The 18,553-nt window shown below is 36.4% G+C and overlaps 1 protein-coding gene across 1 annotated transcript in view; it reads right to left on the minus strand.

Moving 5' to 3' along the window:
- The window catches only part of LOC145248833 (uncharacterized), a 112,951-nt gene that overhangs the window by 19,115 nt on the left and 75,283 nt on the right, over positions 1 to 18,553 (minus strand). The window contains exons 3-4 of the mRNA XM_080110529.1: positions 15,279 to 15,587; positions 9,992 to 10,114 (exon numbers count right to left, since the gene is read on the minus strand). Coding sequence (XP_079966655.1) covers positions 9,992 to 10,114; positions 15,279 to 15,587 — 432 coding nt within the window. The remainder of the gene's footprint in view (positions 1 to 9,991; positions 10,115 to 15,278; positions 15,588 to 18,553) is intronic.

Here is an 18,553-nt window from a genome sequence, read left to right on the forward strand (position 1 = left end):
GTGGAACGGGCATGTCTAAATCCATATTGTTTGTCAGTCAGAAGTTTATCATCTGTAAGGTGAAGGACTAGAGCATGGTTAATTATGGTCTCAAATATTTTGGCGAAAAGTGGGGGGAGGCTAATGGGGCGATAATTTGATGGGTCAGTTCTTTCGCCAGAATTCTTGAATACTAGTACAGCAGAAACAGTTTTCCAACAGCCCGGAAAGCATGATTCATTAAGGCATTTGTTGTAGAGTTTGGAGAGAACTGGAGCTACTTTGGCTGAGCACTTTTTTAATAGCACAGCTGGGATGAGATCAGGTCCACATGCTTTTGAAGTGTCAAGGTTTTTTATGATAGCGTGTACCTGAGCAGGGGTGATTTTCAGATCGTCTAGCGTGGTGTCTGTCCGCAAAGGAAAGTCAGGCAGGGGGTGGTTGGTAGGGTCCAGTGTGGAGTTCGAGGCAAACCGGCTGGCAAGCATATTAGCCTTGTCGGTTGCTGAGCAAACAACCTCGTGATTGTTGGTTAGTGGGGGAATTGTTGATTGCCCATTATTTACTACACTGTTGTAGATTTTCCAGAAGTCACGATTTCCTAATTTTTGTGTTTTGATGCGTTTTTTAGTGGTTTCCGTAAATTCTCTCTTAGCTGTCGCTATTTCTTTCTTAACGTTACTTCTAGCTTCTATATACTTCTCTTTGTTTGAACTGGACTTATGTTGGTTAAATCTGCGGTATGCATGCTACCTTTGAGCAATGGCAGTTGCGCAATTCGAAGTAAACCATTGAGGAGAATGGGGCTTGCTATAAAATTTCCGCATGGGAACATGTGCTTCCATCACTGTTTTGAACTATTCAGTGGTCTCGTTTGCGCACTGTTCAGCAGGAAGAGAAAAAATATTTCCCCATAGGGCATCTCTGATATGATCTCTGATGGCTTCCCAGTCAGCCTTTTAATAATATCTCGTTGTTTTGAGCACTGGCTCTTCAGTTTTGGGTCTAGAGTTTAGGGCAATTTCTACCATTATCACTGCATGGTCAGCGTTCCCGAGTGGGCTGTCAGCATTTGTTGTACAATCCTCGGGAACTGTCGTCAGAAACAGATCTAGTAGTGATGCTTGTTGTTCTTGCTGGTCAGGGAAACGGGTTGGAAACGTAAATATTTTTGATAGGGAGTGAGATATAGCAAAACTATGTGCTGTGCTGCCTGCTGCATCTGTGTGAGTAGAGAATCCAAGCCAGTTTTTGTGGTGAGCATTAAATTCACTAAATACATGTACCTGTGCGCTAGTGTCAAGGGAGAGTGCTTTGTTTATTATGGTGCAGTCCTGGGTCGAGGGAGAGCGGTAGAGAAAATAAAAGTAGCTAATGTTGTGTTGTATGTTTAGTCTAAAGCACATAAAGTTGGACAACTTAGCACGAAAGATATCGTCTCCGTGTTTCGGAAGCTGAGAAACGCGAGTTTAGCATAATGTAGAAAATTACAACGTCTCGCAGAAGTAAAAAATAAAGTTATATCAAATATATAATCTATTGTTGCTTGGTTTCCTTCTAAAGAAGGTGAACTTGAATAGTGAAAAGAGAAAGGTATGTTTTTGTCTGTGCGCTGACTGAATATTAATGAACTGTTTTATTATGTGTAAAACACCCACATAAACATACAACAATAAAAGATTTTCATCACTAGACGTCACACACTGTATATATAATAACGTTAAAAAGACATCAGTTAAGATAGACGTTGTTTATATACAGCACGACCATATAGCGTATGTATGTATCTATCTGTCGCTTGTGTGTGTGGGGGGGGAAGAGAGAAAGAGAGAGAGGGGGGAGAGACTGATTTTACGTGCCACAAACAAAGTAACACATGAATTGAACAAATTAAATCCGCTTCAATGACTTGAACAAAAACAAAAAACAAAAAGCAAAAACAAAAACAAAAAGCAAAAAGCAAAAGGAAAAACAAAAAACAAAAAACAAAAAACAAAAAAAAACAAAAAACAAAAGCAAAAACAAAAAACAAAAACAAAAACAAAAACAAAAAACAAAGAGCAAGAAAAAAACAAACAAAAAAAACAAAAAACAAAAAGCAAAAAAGAAAAAAAAAAGATTCTCAATCGTCAAAGCTATTGACTGTATCAAATGTTTACTTTGAATTAAACAATGTCTGAAAACGGTTCCATGCTTAGGATCACTCCCCCATACTCGAAAACGGTCGATGAGAAAAGAGAGACCAATAACAGGAAACGCCCAAAACAAACATTAAGTTATATAATCTTTGAAAACAATTCTAACAATATATTTCAAACTAGTGGAAGCACCTTTCACAGTCGAATAATAAGATGATCCCCTCAAAATAATAGACAAGATAAAAAAAGGTAAAATATTCCTACTGATTTCATGAAACCAGTTTTGAACATTGTTTACTGTATATCTGTCATGTTACGGTAGTTACGCTTCAAGAATTGAAATATGAAGTTTTGTATCATCCCCCATATTCCCTCAATATTACAGCACCAGATTACCACTTATTGAAATACTATGAGCACTAAATGTTCAATAATAGTTTAGTAATAGAACAGACATACTATACTCATTAACTAGTAAAAAAAAATTGAAAGTTTTCAATGACGTGATGGGATATTTTGTTAATCATCTTATCAGTGATCTTAGCTGTATATGTGTTATAGCTGTATGTGAGTTTTAGTTGTATGTGAGTTTTAGTTGTATGTGAGTTTTAGTTGTATGTGGGTTTTAGCAATATGTGAGTTTTATTTGTATGTGGGTTTTAGCTGTGTGTGCGTTTTAGCTATATGTGAGTTTTAGTCATATGTGAGTTTTAGTTCTGTGTGTTTTAACTTTCTGCGGGTTTTAACAAAATGTTGGTGTTAACTTAATGTGGTTTTAGCTGTATATGTGTTATAGTTGTATGTGAGTTTTAGTTATATGTGGGTTTTAGCTATATGTGGGTTTTAGTCATATGTGAGTTTTAGTTCTGTGGGTTTTAGCTTTATGCGGGGTTTAACTCTGTGTTGGTGTTAACTTAATGTGCTTTTAGCTGTATATGTGTTACAGTTGTACAAACAAGCTTGAGAGTCGACGACTTCTCCACGGACGATCTCCCCATGGCTACACCAATGGACTCTATGTAAATATTGTATATAATTTCTTGCTCTCAATATACCTGTTCTATTCTATTTTGTGTTGTAGTTATTTATTTCCATGTGTTCAGTCAAGCTTCAACAATTTTAAATAAATCATTTTCAGTTGCTATCTTCTAAGAATCGTTTTCATCCACTTTATTTCTACATGATGTTATATCACACCACCTAACCATCAACACCACAACGATTACTGAAACAGTTTTTTTTGTGTCCGTTTTTTTTTATATTGCTATTTAATTACCATCGAGTAAGTTGATATTCAAGCCAGTCCAGCACTCCAGCAGTGTGCGTGTGTGACATCACGTGATTCTTCAAGACAGATTTTGCTGTGAAAACTACGAGTTTGTAGTCAGAGATTGGAGAATGAGGTTGAACTAGTTAGATTCGATATGCGAATTGCACCAGGGAAAACATCAAAACAACTGTTTGATCTTGTAAATAATTAAATTATTGCTAAAATTATAAATCTGCCAGAATATTTCATTGTTGTCGGCTTCAGAAAATCTAGTCATTCAAATCACACGTATGAAAATTATTTTTTTTAATTAATCCTTTTTACGTGCAAATTTGTTTTCTTATCGAGAAATCTGAGGTGGCTAAACTGCACAGTTGATGGTAGCGCTGCATCAATAAGCAAACTGACTGATTAGCGATTAATCGGCGTTTGATAATCGATCGTTTATCATAGTTTTCTAATAGTCATTTACGTAATATACGTTAAATCATTATAGAAATGTGATCCCTCCATTTTTTTTAAAACTAACATTTCTTCATATCATGGAAACTACTCGTTTGCTGTAATTGTAAACGTTATTTTCTTTTTCAGCAAATCTATAAATGTGTTTACTTTTTTTTTTTTTTTTACAAAGGAATCACCATTTATTAAGGCCCAGAGGCCACTCGAGGATAAGGGTTAAAGAGTGTAATTGGATTACTTAAGGGGAGCGGCTCATCAAGAACTTGTTTACGTTAGACTTGAAGACGGCCATATTGTAGTCAGTTGGAAAGCAGGTAAACGGAAGAGAGTTCCACAGGTATGCAGCTCTAAGAAAGAAACTTTGTTCATGGAATGTACGTTTAGGTTTAAGCAGAGATAAAGAGTGAGGGAAATTATTGATAGTGTTTTCTGACAAACGAGGGTTTCTCGTGAATGTTTGGCAAGGGTGGGGGGACCATAAATTGGAGCTCAGACGAGCACTTAAAAATAATGATAAGGCTCGCAACGTCTCTTCTGTGAAAAAGAGTTTGCAGGCAAGAGAAAAATGTGTTAATTTTAAAGGATTTTTTCTAGACGGTGGAAAGTCGATTGTCTGCCCTTGTTGATTCCACATTCCCAACATTCCCGAGAGGTGTTGCTAGCAGCTTATCATTCGAAATGGAAGGTGGCGTCAAGTAATTCTTTGATAAAATGTGTCATAATATTTAATTTTCTTAAATAAAAAAAAATTTACTTGATCGACTTCCGTGATTTTTGGAATATGACATCTTCGTGCTGTGACAGGTTCATACATCATAAAGATTTTTAAAGATCTTTCTTGAAAAAATTTTTTTTATAGGCCTAACTCTAGATAAGCACCCAAATATTAATTTAGTTATATTATATACGAAAACAAGTTAACTCCCTTTTTTGCTTGATGGTGAATATTTACCCAAGGGACATGCACTGTCTACACCGTATTTTCAAATAACAGGCATAGCTCATTGCTAACATGTAGTCTTTGTGGCTAGGCTAAATTTGAGGCAAACAGAGGTAAGCATATAGAAAATTTCTCTTCTCTCGTTTCCTATCGAATTAACATTATTATTTTGTACTTTAAATTACTGTTGAAGAAAGTTGTTATTCTATCTTTCAGTTTTCATGTTGAGGAATTGTACAGTAAACTGCGATCACATGCAAACCAAAAATAAAGCATTCTTCATCAGTCATACTCTTGTTCCTCATTTTTGAACTTGTGCTACCATTACATATATATTTTTATTTTTTTGGTTTAGATAATGTATATTTTATTAAGATAACTTACTAATTAGATATCAGACATACGTAATTTAAATACATAAAAAAATTGATTAAATATTGACAACAACCATCAACCATTATGGAAACCAGTTTCTGCTGGAAGTATTTTGATGTCAATCCCAAGAATAAGAATACATCTGTCTGCAAGTCAAACCATCAGATCAAAGGGTGGCAAATCAGCAAAAGCTTTCACAATGTCTTCTTAATAATAACTTTATATGTTGAAGTTCATCCAGAAAAGCAAAAGTTGCAAATAAGAAAAGGAAACTTTGGGGCACGTGGCGCAGTGGATAGAGACGTTGAATCTCTATAGCTCCAGGTGAGAGTTGTCTGAAGATAGCGGTTTTAATCCTACCCAAAGCTGGCCAAATTGATTATTGGCCAAAACATGGTGAGACAACAACAACTATGGAAGGCAGTGATTGCTGAGAATGCAGTTAGGAGATTCAGAGTTCCTATCCCAACATGGTTACCACCTGACTAAGGCCAAATTAGTCTGCAATAAATAAATTAGGAAACACAATGTTCAGGGATAGGCACTCCAAGAACAAGTGACAGCAACTACAAATCTCCAGCACAAAACCAAACTACTATAGAATCAATATTGGCCAAAAAGAAAATCTGGGATATTAATGACATCAGATCACAAAAAATCCATTATCTCATAGGAGAAATGATTGCTGTTGATATTCAACCATATTCTGTAATATCTGACATTGAATTTAATAAGCTTATTGCAAAACGTTGCAGTATTCCATCAAATAAAATTTTCATTGAAAAAATAATTTCAGATACATTAACAAAATTAAAACAAAAATTCAATCATATCTTGATGGAATTAGCAGCATTTCTTTGATTACAGACATTTAGACAGTTACTACAAATAATGCTCCCTTTCTGAGTTTGACAGGTTATTAGTTTTCAAATGACTTTGAACAGTGCAGATGTGTGCTTAGAGTTGTTCCATTCAATGTTGCACACACAGATGCAAGAATAAGTGGAGAATTGCACAATCTTCTGGATGAGTACACAATCTCCAATACAGTTTTCTTAGTCTTGCGGGATACAGGTGTCAGGGAATGTACTTTAGAATCACTATCTTGCTTTATATATAGATTGCGACTCTTAATAAACGACTCATTATTTTCCCAACAGACTAGGAAGACAAGCATTAAAACTAACAAAAATATAGTCTCTCACTTTAATCACTCTTCATTAGCAATCAGCAAATTTGCTGAAATACAGGATAAGTTTCATATATATTATTCCTTAATTGGAGTTCCAGATGAACATTGTCTGAAGATAGCGGTTTCAATCCCACCCAAAGCGTACCAGAGGTGTGCTTGGCCAAAATGTGGTGAGACGACAACAACTACGGATGGCAGTGATGGCTGAGAATGCAGTTAGGAGATTCAGAGTTCCTATCTGTCGCGGTTACCACCTGACGAAGGCCAGAGGAATAGTTGGCCGAAACGTTGTGAATAAACAAACCAATAAAAGATGAAAAACAACAACTAATAAAGATGAGAATAATAGTCCGAAATAAAAATAAATTAAATTAATATAAATTAATATAGGATAAGTTTCATTTGGAAAAACATAAACTTATTTAAGATGTGACCACACGGTGGAATTCAACAGATTATATGCTGGAAAATGAATTTAGTGCAATGAAAAGCTCTTTTAATTTATGCTGTGGATAATAAGATTCCTACCTTAACAACTTAACAATGAAGACTTGTTAAAAAAATTATCAAGTTACTGAGTCCATTCGAAGAACGCAACAGAACTTCAACCATATCGATGACGATAGCTACAATTGTAGCTTTGATGTTATTTTTGTCAAAATCTGTTCAATCTAATTCTGATATTTTTGACTTAATTGAAATCCTTCCTATCACCGTTGAACAATTTAGTGAATCAATGGAAACAAAATTTTCATCTTATTTAAATGATGAAAGCTTGTGTGTCTACTTTTCTTGATGTAACATTCACATTGAAATGTCAAAATAATTACATGGAAAACACTATTAAGAATTGGATTTTACATCTTCTGCTTTCTCCGGATGATAATGAAGCAGAATCAGCAGGATACATTTTTTTCAAGCTCTACTGAGGGTCAAGAAGATCAAAGTGAAAGTAAAACTGTATCGCTTTCAAGTGCATTTGATGAATTAGCTTCAAATAAACCCACGGTAACAAATCCAAACTTAGATCAAGTAGCGACTAAGTTAAACCTAGAGATTGCAACTGCAAGTACAACAGAAATACAAAAATCACAATCTAAAGTCAAAAGGAGTAAATCTGTTATTCATACAAAAGAACTTGATCATTATCTAGCTTTACTTTCAGAAATTTATCCCCTTTCAGATAAATTCAACGCGAAACATCTTGCTTGCAGAAAAAAATAAAAGGATGAAATAAAAGGGGGGAGGGGAAAGAATAAAATAGAAATGTCTTGTTTTAAAACGAAGAAGAGATTTTATTTACAAAAAGTTGCAAATTATGTCCTTTGCAGGCGTTAAAATACAAAAACAAAGAACGCTAGATAACAAAATACAAAACAAAAAACAAACAAACAAATAAAAAATGCTGGTTTATTGAAAACATCGTCTCAACAAACGAATACAGCTATTAAAAAAACTTATGAGTACTTCCTAATCACCCTCTCAATAAATACAATAAATTGTAAGGAACTCACAATGTCGATGATAGACAGCACATGTGCCCTTTTTGACCATTTACAGTCTTTGAAATTATTCCAAAATTATTTTCCTTCAACATATGCACATACCGTAGCCGTGTATATAAAGGTGAAAGAAGTTCGCCTCGTCACGACTAGATATAATTTTTGCTGGGTTGTACCTCTTAGAAGGAAAGGCTCGGGGTATCTCTCTTCTATGAAAAGCAATGAATCCATGTCCAATCTCCTCACTGCAGGAATCCAAAAGAGGCCAATTTTCACACTGAAAGCAGTGACATCATTATCGGGGAGCTAGCATTGCCCTTTTATTCAAATTAAAGGGCGTTTCGTATAAACCCAAAATTTATGAAACTAAGTTCAATAAAGGGTATAAAATACAGAAAATCAAATATAAGAACCAGAATAAAAACAGAATAAATGTAAATAGGGGGATGCACAATTGTTGGTACAAACAAAATTCCAACATTTTCTCGCAAGAGGTAATGATCTATTTCAGTGGTGGAAAAAGACACAAGAGAGCTTACCACTACTGAGCAAACTGACTTCAAAATATTTAAGCCCATCAATTTCATCTGTGGAGAGTGAGAGGCTCTTTAGTACAGGTGGTAATGTATATAAACCTATGAAGAACCAACTGTGTCCTGAGAATGGATAAAATCTAATGTTCCTACATTAAAACTAACCAGTATTCAACTTTAAATACTTATGAGATTATGTGAGTTCAGAATTGAATTGAGTTCGGAATTGAATTAAGTTCAAATTGGGACTAGAATGGAATGGACATTTGAAATGTGTTAACGTACTATCTTTTCTTTATCTAAACGGAACATTAAAATGTTGAAGTGATTTCGTCTAAGTAACCTGGCAAAGTTAAAATGTTGAAGTGACTTCGTCTAAGTTACCTGGTGAAGTTAAAATGTTGAAGTGATTTCGTCTAAGTAACCTGGCAAAGTTAAAATGTTGAAGTGATTGCGTCTAAGTTATCTGGCGTATTCGTAGAGCAATCTACTTCAAGGGAAACCAAGTAATCGGTCGAGGACTTGCAGTTAAATATGTCGGAAAAACACCAGCTTGGGGGAGAGAAGACACATGTGGGAAATATTCTCACTAGGAAAGATTGAATTGAAAGTATGTGTCTCTAGATATTTTCTTCTAAGGTTCGAAGAAAATAGACACGTCTCAAGCTGCAGTTTTTCTAAGTTAAAAAGAAAAGACTATTTCTATTCAGTCTCATAATCAGTCGTGCACAAGATTTCTTTTTTCCACGCATGCATGATAAATTGTCTATCGGAATACATATTTCTAATATGTAGTGCTTAAATATGTTTGTCTATATTGATATGTGCATCTCACTGTTAAGCAAGCAACATCATACCAAGCATCAACTGTATCTATCCTCTCAAGTTAAACACTTTCTCATCATGATATGGATGTTGGTCATGTGATATTCTCAAAGCAGTGCGAAAGTAGACAGAAACTGTGAAAAGGTTAAAAATACACGGTACTTGTTTGCATTAGTGAGCTTTTAAACGAACACATTTCAGGTGAAAACATTACTACACACTTACATGTCATGTCGAAATTAGTATAAATTCCCAAAATTACGAAACATGATCCAGTAGGAAAATAATTACAAGTAAAAATATAATTTATTGAATTTTCGAGTTTTATCCTGTTTTAATGTGGAAGAGCTGTGCGACCAATTCTGTTTGACAAACTGACTTATCTCCCTTGACTTAAATTGACTTAACTTAAGGGTCCACCATTTTTAAACACAAAAATTCAGAACGTAGTTGTGGAATGATTTTTTGTTAAAAATACATCTAGCACATTTTCTACTTGCTTATTGCCCATAATTATTTGAATTTTTACTAATTTTGCCATGAGGAGTAAGTACATAATAATGTTTTCACCTGAAATGCGTTGGTTTACAAAATCAATAATGTAAACAAACAATAAATAAATTTTCTAAAAGTTTGTGTTAGGGTTAGAGTTAGGAAAGTACACATGAATGTGAAAAAGGTTGGGAACTCACTTTCTACAAACTGATGTACAATGACACACTATTAAATGTGAATGGGCTTAACTTTGAAAGGAAAACAGAAAGGGGTGACTTACGCCATTTTTGTGACTTCGGTGCTGGTTTTTCAGTTGGCGTCCGCTTAGGTGGACAGTTTGATGTTGACTGGTCATTGTCTGGACAGCGACTAACCTTCTCTGGAGGCTTTTCTACTTTTTCGGCTGCACATAAAAAAAAAAAAATCACTTAAGCTTTAAAAACTAATGATTTTATAAACCAGTTTTCAGCTATTGAACTTCACTATTATTGGTTTACGAATGAAGATAACGATTTTTCAGTCACTTCTCTAATTCCGTTGTCTACCACATTGCAAACATCCTTATATATAAAATACCTATTATGTCAGTTTTCTTTTTTTGGCATAATGGGTGTGTAGTTATTTACTTGGTTTCCACCACATCAGAATGTGACACAAGGCCGGAAAGTGGGGAGTGTCAAGCCACCGCCCCTGAAAAAGAGTCATTTTGACTTAGCATAAATTGCATCGACTGTCCCATCGACATGTCCTGGTAGGGGCGCCTCAGGCAGTAAGCAATGAACTTACTCGAGCTGAAAGCCAAGTAGCAAGGCCTGGAAGGGCGGACTTCCTAGGTACTACCCAAGCGGTATGCATCAGTCTGACAGGTAATGGGTCAGTTACCTGTCCTAACACCTGTTAGGTTAATTGTTGAGAATGGATCTTTGACTGATATTTTTTCCCAAGTCTCCAAGCAACTCAAGCAGAGATCACCCACACCCATTAAAAATGATGGTGGTGGTGGGGGGAGAGGAAGTATGGTTACATAGATTTGAGCAATTCTATTTATAACCATGTGTGATAATAACAAACGAATCAGATGCCAGAACAGCTTTATAAAATCAAATGAATCTTATTGAATTCTTCAGTGACATGTTTCCGTCTCAAAACGAGAAGACCTTTATGTTTCTGCTGATCGTGACTGGTTAATTCTTTGTCTGGGAAAGCTTCTCTAACCAGATTTCTGCTGTCATTCTTATTTGATTGGAAGTTTTTCTATTTCAAGAATGACTTTACACTCAAGAAAATATCTGGTTGAAATTAATACGTTCAGGACTTTGATCTGTCATCATATAACCAAACCACCTTACAGGGGTTGTTCTTCATAAGAGGGAAGAAAAATTAATATTTATGACTACAGACGTAATAGTTTAATTTATCTCCACAATTTTTTTTTTTGCTCGGAACTACATTTTTCCATTTCAAGAATGACTTGCCACTCAAGAGAGACTTGTGTTACAGATACACACCGTCTGTTTGGGAATGCTTATCAACACGTAATAATGGTTGATATCACCAGAAAATTCTGACGCCAACCAGAAGTGCCATTACTCAGCAAGCAGTGCAACCGACAGGAGAGGAAGAATCAAAAGATGGTGTACGAAGATTGGATAGATGTGCAAAACACGCATCTCCATTCTCTCCTTTAACAAAAGGTTTCTGCCAATCCGCAGACTAGCTGCAATACTTTGAAGACCTCTGACCAATTTTTCTCCAACTAAAGATTAGGATCGAACCAGGCACCGAGTACCTTGCGAAGCCCGTTGCTCCAGCTAAAGAGTCCCTCGATGGTGATTTGCCTCTAGGCACCAATGCGCATTCCAAATAACTTGTCGCAGTTGACCTGGAAGGCCTCTTTTACTGTTTCATTCAATTTGGTTTCTGTGCCGATGACATTAATCTTGCTGTTGTTTCTTACAAACATTGTTATATCGTCGGAATACTTTACCGTGGTGGAATCACTCAGCAAAATGATACCACATAGGACCAGATGGAAACAAACGTCCAAGGGTGGCTTGTGCGTATTGTAAAAGTCACCGGCGCTCGAACTCCAAACCCGACCAATAGGAAACGAAAAGATGACATAGACAAATTAAGACATGGTCGAATCTGAGCATATAAAAGCCTGTATTTATTTCATTGGCGGGGACGTTCTTTTTTTTTTTTTTTTTTTTTTTAATAGAGTTATTAGAACGTACGGTTAATTCATATCAGTGGAAAGAAAGAAATACAGATTTTCTATGAACGTCGAACTTCGAAACAGGAAAAGAAAAAGATTTGTCATTTTTGCGTGTCCGTTGCAAGCTGAAGAAAATCTCTTTTTATACAAACATTTTCTTTTCTTTTTTTTTTATTACACTTTCATCCCAAACAAGGCACATTGCCACTTTGATGTAGGGGGCTACTATCAGGGACATAAGTTGCAGGGGTACTATGTTAGGAGTTTAGCAACAAGATGTCTGTTCACATTACACTTGAACTTCTGCATGTCGGTACCGTTGGGGAAGTAGGAAACCGGAAGAGTATTCTACAGTCCTGCAGTTCTGGGGAAGAATCTATTAGAGTAAAAGGCTTTCTTACAACTAGGGATCTCTACTGTGTAGGGGTGGGACTTTGCTGCTTGTCGGGTTTTTCAGGAATATTTAGTTTAAGGGGGTGCAAGGGCTTGTAGTTTGTCAGAGGATCCACCATTAAAATACTTGTAAAACAGAAAGATACAACATTTCATCGATGGGATGGAGGCTGAAGCTTAGATGTCAGCTAAGGACCAATCAGGTTAGCAACTCTCTTCTGAACCCTGTCCAGGAGCGAAAGACTAGTAGCAGATGCACCAGCCCTAATGTGACAGTAGTACTCCATACATGGGCGAATAGTGGTTTTGTAGAGGTACAGGATACTTTCAGGCATAAGTAACTTTCTAGCACGGTAAAGAGAGCCCACCTTCTTTGCAGCAGCCTTGGCAATGATCTCAATGTATCTATTCCAATTCATGTTCCCTGTGAACATTAAGCCGAAGAGTTTGAACGAAGTACTTTCAGGTAATGTATCTTTAGCCATAGCTATTGGTAGTTGAGAAGGTTTCATGTAATTATTGAAGGAAACGAGCTTAGTCTTGGCAGCGTTGAATGTTACCATCCATTTTTTAACCCATTCCAATGCAGACTGAAAATCTTCTTCTAGGGTTTCGGCCATTACCTTAGATATGTGCTCATTAGTTTTCCCCACCTGCCTGCTATAGAGCGTGGTGTTGTCGACAAATATACCCATCTCAGAAACAATTTTATCAGGTAAATCATTTATGAATATCAGAAATAATAAAGAACCATGGATCGATCCCTAAGGTACACTCGCATTTATATCAATTTGTTTGGACGTACGCCCATTGAGGACAACTTGGACTCTTCTCTCATTTAATAAGGATTTAATTATGCTAAGCATTCGTCCAGTAATACCATAGGATTTTGTTTTCATGAGTAGACTATCGTGCCATACCCTGTCAAAAGCCGTAAATATATCTAGGGCTACTGCCCTTCCCCTCCCTTGCCTTATCCAGTGCTTGGTATAAACGTTCAGAGATTACAGTTAGAATATCTGTAGTAGAACGGGCTTGCCTAAATCCATATTGGTGGTCAAACAGAAGTTTAGCAGTTGTAAGGTATTTGACAATTAAAAGGCAAGCTAGTTTCAACACTTTAACAAGCCAGAAAGGAAGTTGACCTCTAAAACCAATAAGCTGTGATATTATAAAGCAAATGATATTCAAAATTTTAAGCTGCGAGTATATGATGATCCTGGGGACAAAAGACTAGAAAGAGGTCATGTGGGAGAAGGAGAGTTCATAGTGTACCACACTGAAGTTTGTATGGTTTGTATGTGGAGGTAGCCATGTTGTTTTTTTTTTGTCTTCTGGTCGACTTAGAGTAAAAGGACCCTAGCGAAGTTGCACCCCAACAGAAGAGTCTGCTGTCAAGCAGCAGCTTGGAAGAAAGAGAAATAATTGCCGTGTGTTTAAACCTTTTATAAACTCAGTCACGTGGTCAACTCATTTGCGTGATGATCTTTGGTTGGACAAGCCAAAAAGGAAGATAGTTGTTACAACTAATCGACAATCTCTATCTCTATTATAATATAAAAGTCACTTTGTGTGTGTAGGGGGGAGAGTTCCTTATAGGTTCCGAAATGGCTAAGCCTATCCTTTGCAAATTTCACACAAATGTAATTTATATATCTGGCAGTGTTCTTAGATATGTTTGTACAGAAATTCATCCAATAAGTATCGAAAATCGAAAAAATGCAATCCTAAAAATAGTCTTTTCTTTTTTATAGATAAAAAAATAATTTTTAAATGGGAATATTTTAGGTTGCACCGGCAAGGGAGATAATAAAATCTCAGGAAATAATTTCTTCTTAGAAAAACAAACAAGCAAAAAAAAACAAAAACAAAAAAAAACAAAAAAACAGAATTATTCACGTCTGGAAATATAGCTCAGTGGTAGCGCATTCGACTACAAGTTGAATTATTCCGTGTTCAAGCCTAGGTGTACCTCAGCATTTGATTTAAATTTTTTCTAATTAATGAGTTGAATTTACGATAAAAGAAAATATATAATTTTAAAATCATTTCTTTCATTATTTTGCATATTTTAAAACTAAACATTAATCAGAAGTGTCTTTTCCAGACAGCATTTGATGGACTACATTATCATTATTATTCATTTATTTTATTTATTTATTTTTTTCTAATTAGTTCACCCGGCAAATTATTCCTCGTAATATATCACATTCAATAGAAGATTGATTCTATAATAATACATATGCAATCTGCATGAATTAAAATATCATGTTTAAGAGAAGAGATGTTGCGAGCCTGTCTCTGATGTATCGTTATTTTCATGGAAAGTGTTCAACTGAGCTTCAATCTATGGTCCCCCTTGCCAAACTTTCACAAGAAACACACGTCTAGCTGAAAACACCATCAATAATTCCCCCCACTCTTTATCTGTGCCTAAACCTAAACGTAGATTCAATGAGCAAAGCATCTTTCTTAGAACTGCACATCTGTGGAATTGTCTTCCGTTTTCCTGCTTTCCGGCTGACTACACTATGGTTGTCTTCAAGTCTAACGTAAACAAGTTCTTGATGAGCCGTTCCATATAAGTTAACAAATTTACCGAATTTCCATTACTAATGATTACTATATTGTCCAATTTCTACTGTACACTCTTTAACCCTTATACTCGAGTGGCCTCTTGGCCTTGATAAGTGGTGATGCCTGTGTAAAAAAAAAAAAAGAAAAAAAAAGCATATTGTACGACCGGGCAACACCGGATGTCCAGCTAGTGATGTCATAAAGCAAAAATATTCAAAATCTTAAGCCGCGAGTATATGCTGCTGTTGTTACAAGAGTTTCTTGATAGCTGTCTCAAACCGTAATGCCGAAACCTTCCTTCTTACAACAAAGAAATACATTCTGCCGTCGAGGATCACTGTTGAACAACCTATAGCAAAGTTGGAGGAGAAGCACCTACCTTTGAATGTTATCCATACTCGTTTGGCATATAAGGAAATATCAAAGTGTTTGGCATTATGAAACGTTCTTTTGCTCCGCACCGTCACGTACCCCGTATATCTTGTCCAGTTTGTGTTCGGAGAAGTATAAACGGTCAGGAACGGCTTTTTCTCAAGGTCACCAACGTCGTGAAAGGTCAAGGTTAACGTGACGTTCGTTTTAAAATTTAAACGCATCAAAAATTCTCCCTTGCTAATAGCGTTCGGATAATTTGAAGACAAAAGTGTTCCAGTTTCTATACGAGCTGATCCGTCAGATAGAGGCGAGTCTAAAAAAAAAAAAAAAAAGAAAAAAATTTTTAAAGGCATAAAATTCAGTGTATTGACAAAATTATGTTACAGAAGTATGAGTCATGATTCTGGAACCATAACTGCCACCAATTGTTACCACAACGTTCAGTCGTAACTACATTTATTGTTTACATTATAAGATTTCCCTTTTAAGCCTATGCTCTGTAAGGAGTCAATATCTTTTCCTCCTGGGGTTGACTTTGATAAAGTCGGTATTTTTTTTATTTTTTTTTTTTTCGTTGTTCGCTTTTGAGAAATTACTTGTGAGCTTTGTTACCCAAAGTGTTAAACCCTACACTTATTATATATTATTTTATTGGAACCCTTTGAGATGAGTAATTTGTGTGTTTATTTATTTGCTAACCGTTAGTTGTTGTTTCACCACGTTTCGGCCAACTCAATCCTCTCACCTGTTGAAATATCTCTAATTTATGCCCCCCTTGCCCAACTTTCATAAAAAATACTCGACTAGCTATCACCACTATATACAATTTCCCACAACTTTCTATGGGCCTAAATCTAAACACAGATTCCATGAACACAGCTTCTTTCCTATAAATACTCACCTGTGGAACACTGTTCCGTTGGCCTGCTTCCCAGCTTACTACAGCATGGTAGCCTTCAAGTCTAATGTAAAAAAGTACTTATACACGCTAACATCACAAAGGCATTTGAGAATTTTTATCACTGCACAAGCAGAAGAGTCCGGCATATAAAATCAACAGTAGGTTCATTGATAAGACAGAGACACATTCGAAATTAATGTTTCTCTTTATAGCACAATTGAACCATTGGTACTTGACTTTTGTATTTGAAATTTTAATTCAAGAAAATAAATAATTTTAATAGTAAGTTATCTACAGTGCCACGTAGACTGCAATGTATTGTGGACTAATTCACTGCGGGGAGATATGTGAGCCTCCTCTCGGTGCATCGCGATGGATCCTTGACTACAGCAGGCAATCAATTGATTTGATTGATAAAGGACCAATTTCACCGATTTTGATAACAATAAAAGTATTGGAAGTGTTGAACATTCATTGATCCTCATTCAATCACGGGAAACGTTTCCCTGCTAATATACATTAGTTTCAAGCACACTCGGATCTGTAGATATGCGTCGCTTAAATTCGCTTTCGTAAAATAAACTTTCCTCTGTTTAGCTTTGCGAATATTTTTTTCTGGACTATGCCATGGATAATGGACTATGCCATGGGTAATGGAAATGCCTCAACGCATGCACGAATTTCATTATTTAGTTTTATCTCATTCATGTGGTAAATAAGCTTATAGGTGCAAGAAAAATACAAAGTGATTAAATTTTTATATTTTATTCTCAGTTTGGTATAGAGAGTCTGTGTTGCTGACCATAGAGGCGAGTGTGTTTGTGGCTAGCTTGACGCGTTGGCCTGTTGGACGTGTTACTGACTGTTGAGGCGAGTGTGTTGGCGGCTAGCTTGACGCATTGACCTGTTGGCTGTGTTACTGACTGTCGAGGCGATTGTGTTGGTGGCTAGCTTGACGCGTTGGCTTGTTGGACGTGTTACTGACTGTTGAGACGATTGTGTTGGTGGCTGGCTTGATGCATTGGCCTGTTGGCTGTGTTACTGACTGTCGAGGCGATTGTGTTGGTGGCTAGCTTGACGCGTTGGCCTGTTGGACGTGTTACTGACTGTTGAGACGATTGTGTTGGTGGCTAGCTTGCCGCTTTGATCTGTTGGCCGCGTTACTGACTGTTGAGGTGATTGTGTTGGTGGCTGGCTTGATGCGTTGGCCTGTTGGCTGTGTTACTGACTGTTGAGGCGATTGTGTTGTGGCTAGCTGGACGCATTGACCTGTGGGCTGTTACTGACTGTTCATTGACCTGTGGCTGTCACTGACTGTGCATTGACCTGTGGGTGTTACTGACTGTTGAGGCGATTGTGTTGTGGCTGGCTTGCCGCATTGACCTGTTGGCCATGTTACTGACTGTTGAGGCGATTGTGTTGGTGGCTAGCTTGACGCATTGCCCTGTTGGCCGTGTCATTGACTGTTCGAGCAAGTATGTTGGTGGCTGACTTAACGCTGTGAACTGGAGTGCCTGTAACGCACCGAAGGTTTCTATTCATATACAACACACATAGTTGTAGACATATGATAGAATTGACATGATGACTAGAAAATGGTGATCGTTCAATGAAGTGCCATCTCTTAAAAAAAAAACTTATTTGACCGCCCCAGACCAATTTTAACAGATTCGCCGACAGTCTCCAATCACCATCACATCCCAAGCTTTTTATTTGTGTGATTTATTTCTTGCGACAATAGGATGTTCTGCATGTCCATCGAAACCCCTCGTTCGAACTTAAATTAAGTCAAACAAACCCTTTTGCGATTTCATCTTGCCAAACCAAACTACAGTTTCACATCGACAATCTGGAGAAAAAAAAAACAGTTTCCGACATCTTCACATCTGCTAACTAGGCTCTTCACTGCGATTATAAAAACAAATACAATTCATTTTCAGTGCCGCCATCACTAACTTACATTTTTGTCTGTAAATCCGGGAAGGTATGTATTATTTTGTTTTATAACGTTCAGTGTATTTATTGCCAGAAATTGTACTGTGAATGTGACTAACACTTTCCTCTTCCTTTCACTCCTCCTCTTCAATGTTGAAGGCGGGGAAATCAAACCGTCATTATTATTACAGCTTTAGTTATCGCCTGAATATTGGACTGTCAACATGAATCAGGTGGCAGTTCAGTATGTGCTTTATTGGGGGATTTCTCCAGGATAAAATTCTCTTTTTATTGTACAATATCAACTTTAAATTATTGAATTAAAATACGATTCATCATGTTATCAAAATCAACTAACAATCAACTAAAAATCAACTAACAATCAACTAAAAATCAACTAACAAACAACTAACAATCAAATAAAAATCAACTAACAATCAACT

Source organism: Euprymna scolopes, chromosome 27 (assembly GCF_053919585.1).
Source record: "Euprymna scolopes isolate OS-2025 chromosome 27, ASM5391958v1, whole genome shotgun sequence".
NCBI classification, from domain to species: domain Eukaryota; kingdom Metazoa; phylum Mollusca; class Cephalopoda; order Sepiida; family Sepiolidae; genus Euprymna; species Euprymna scolopes.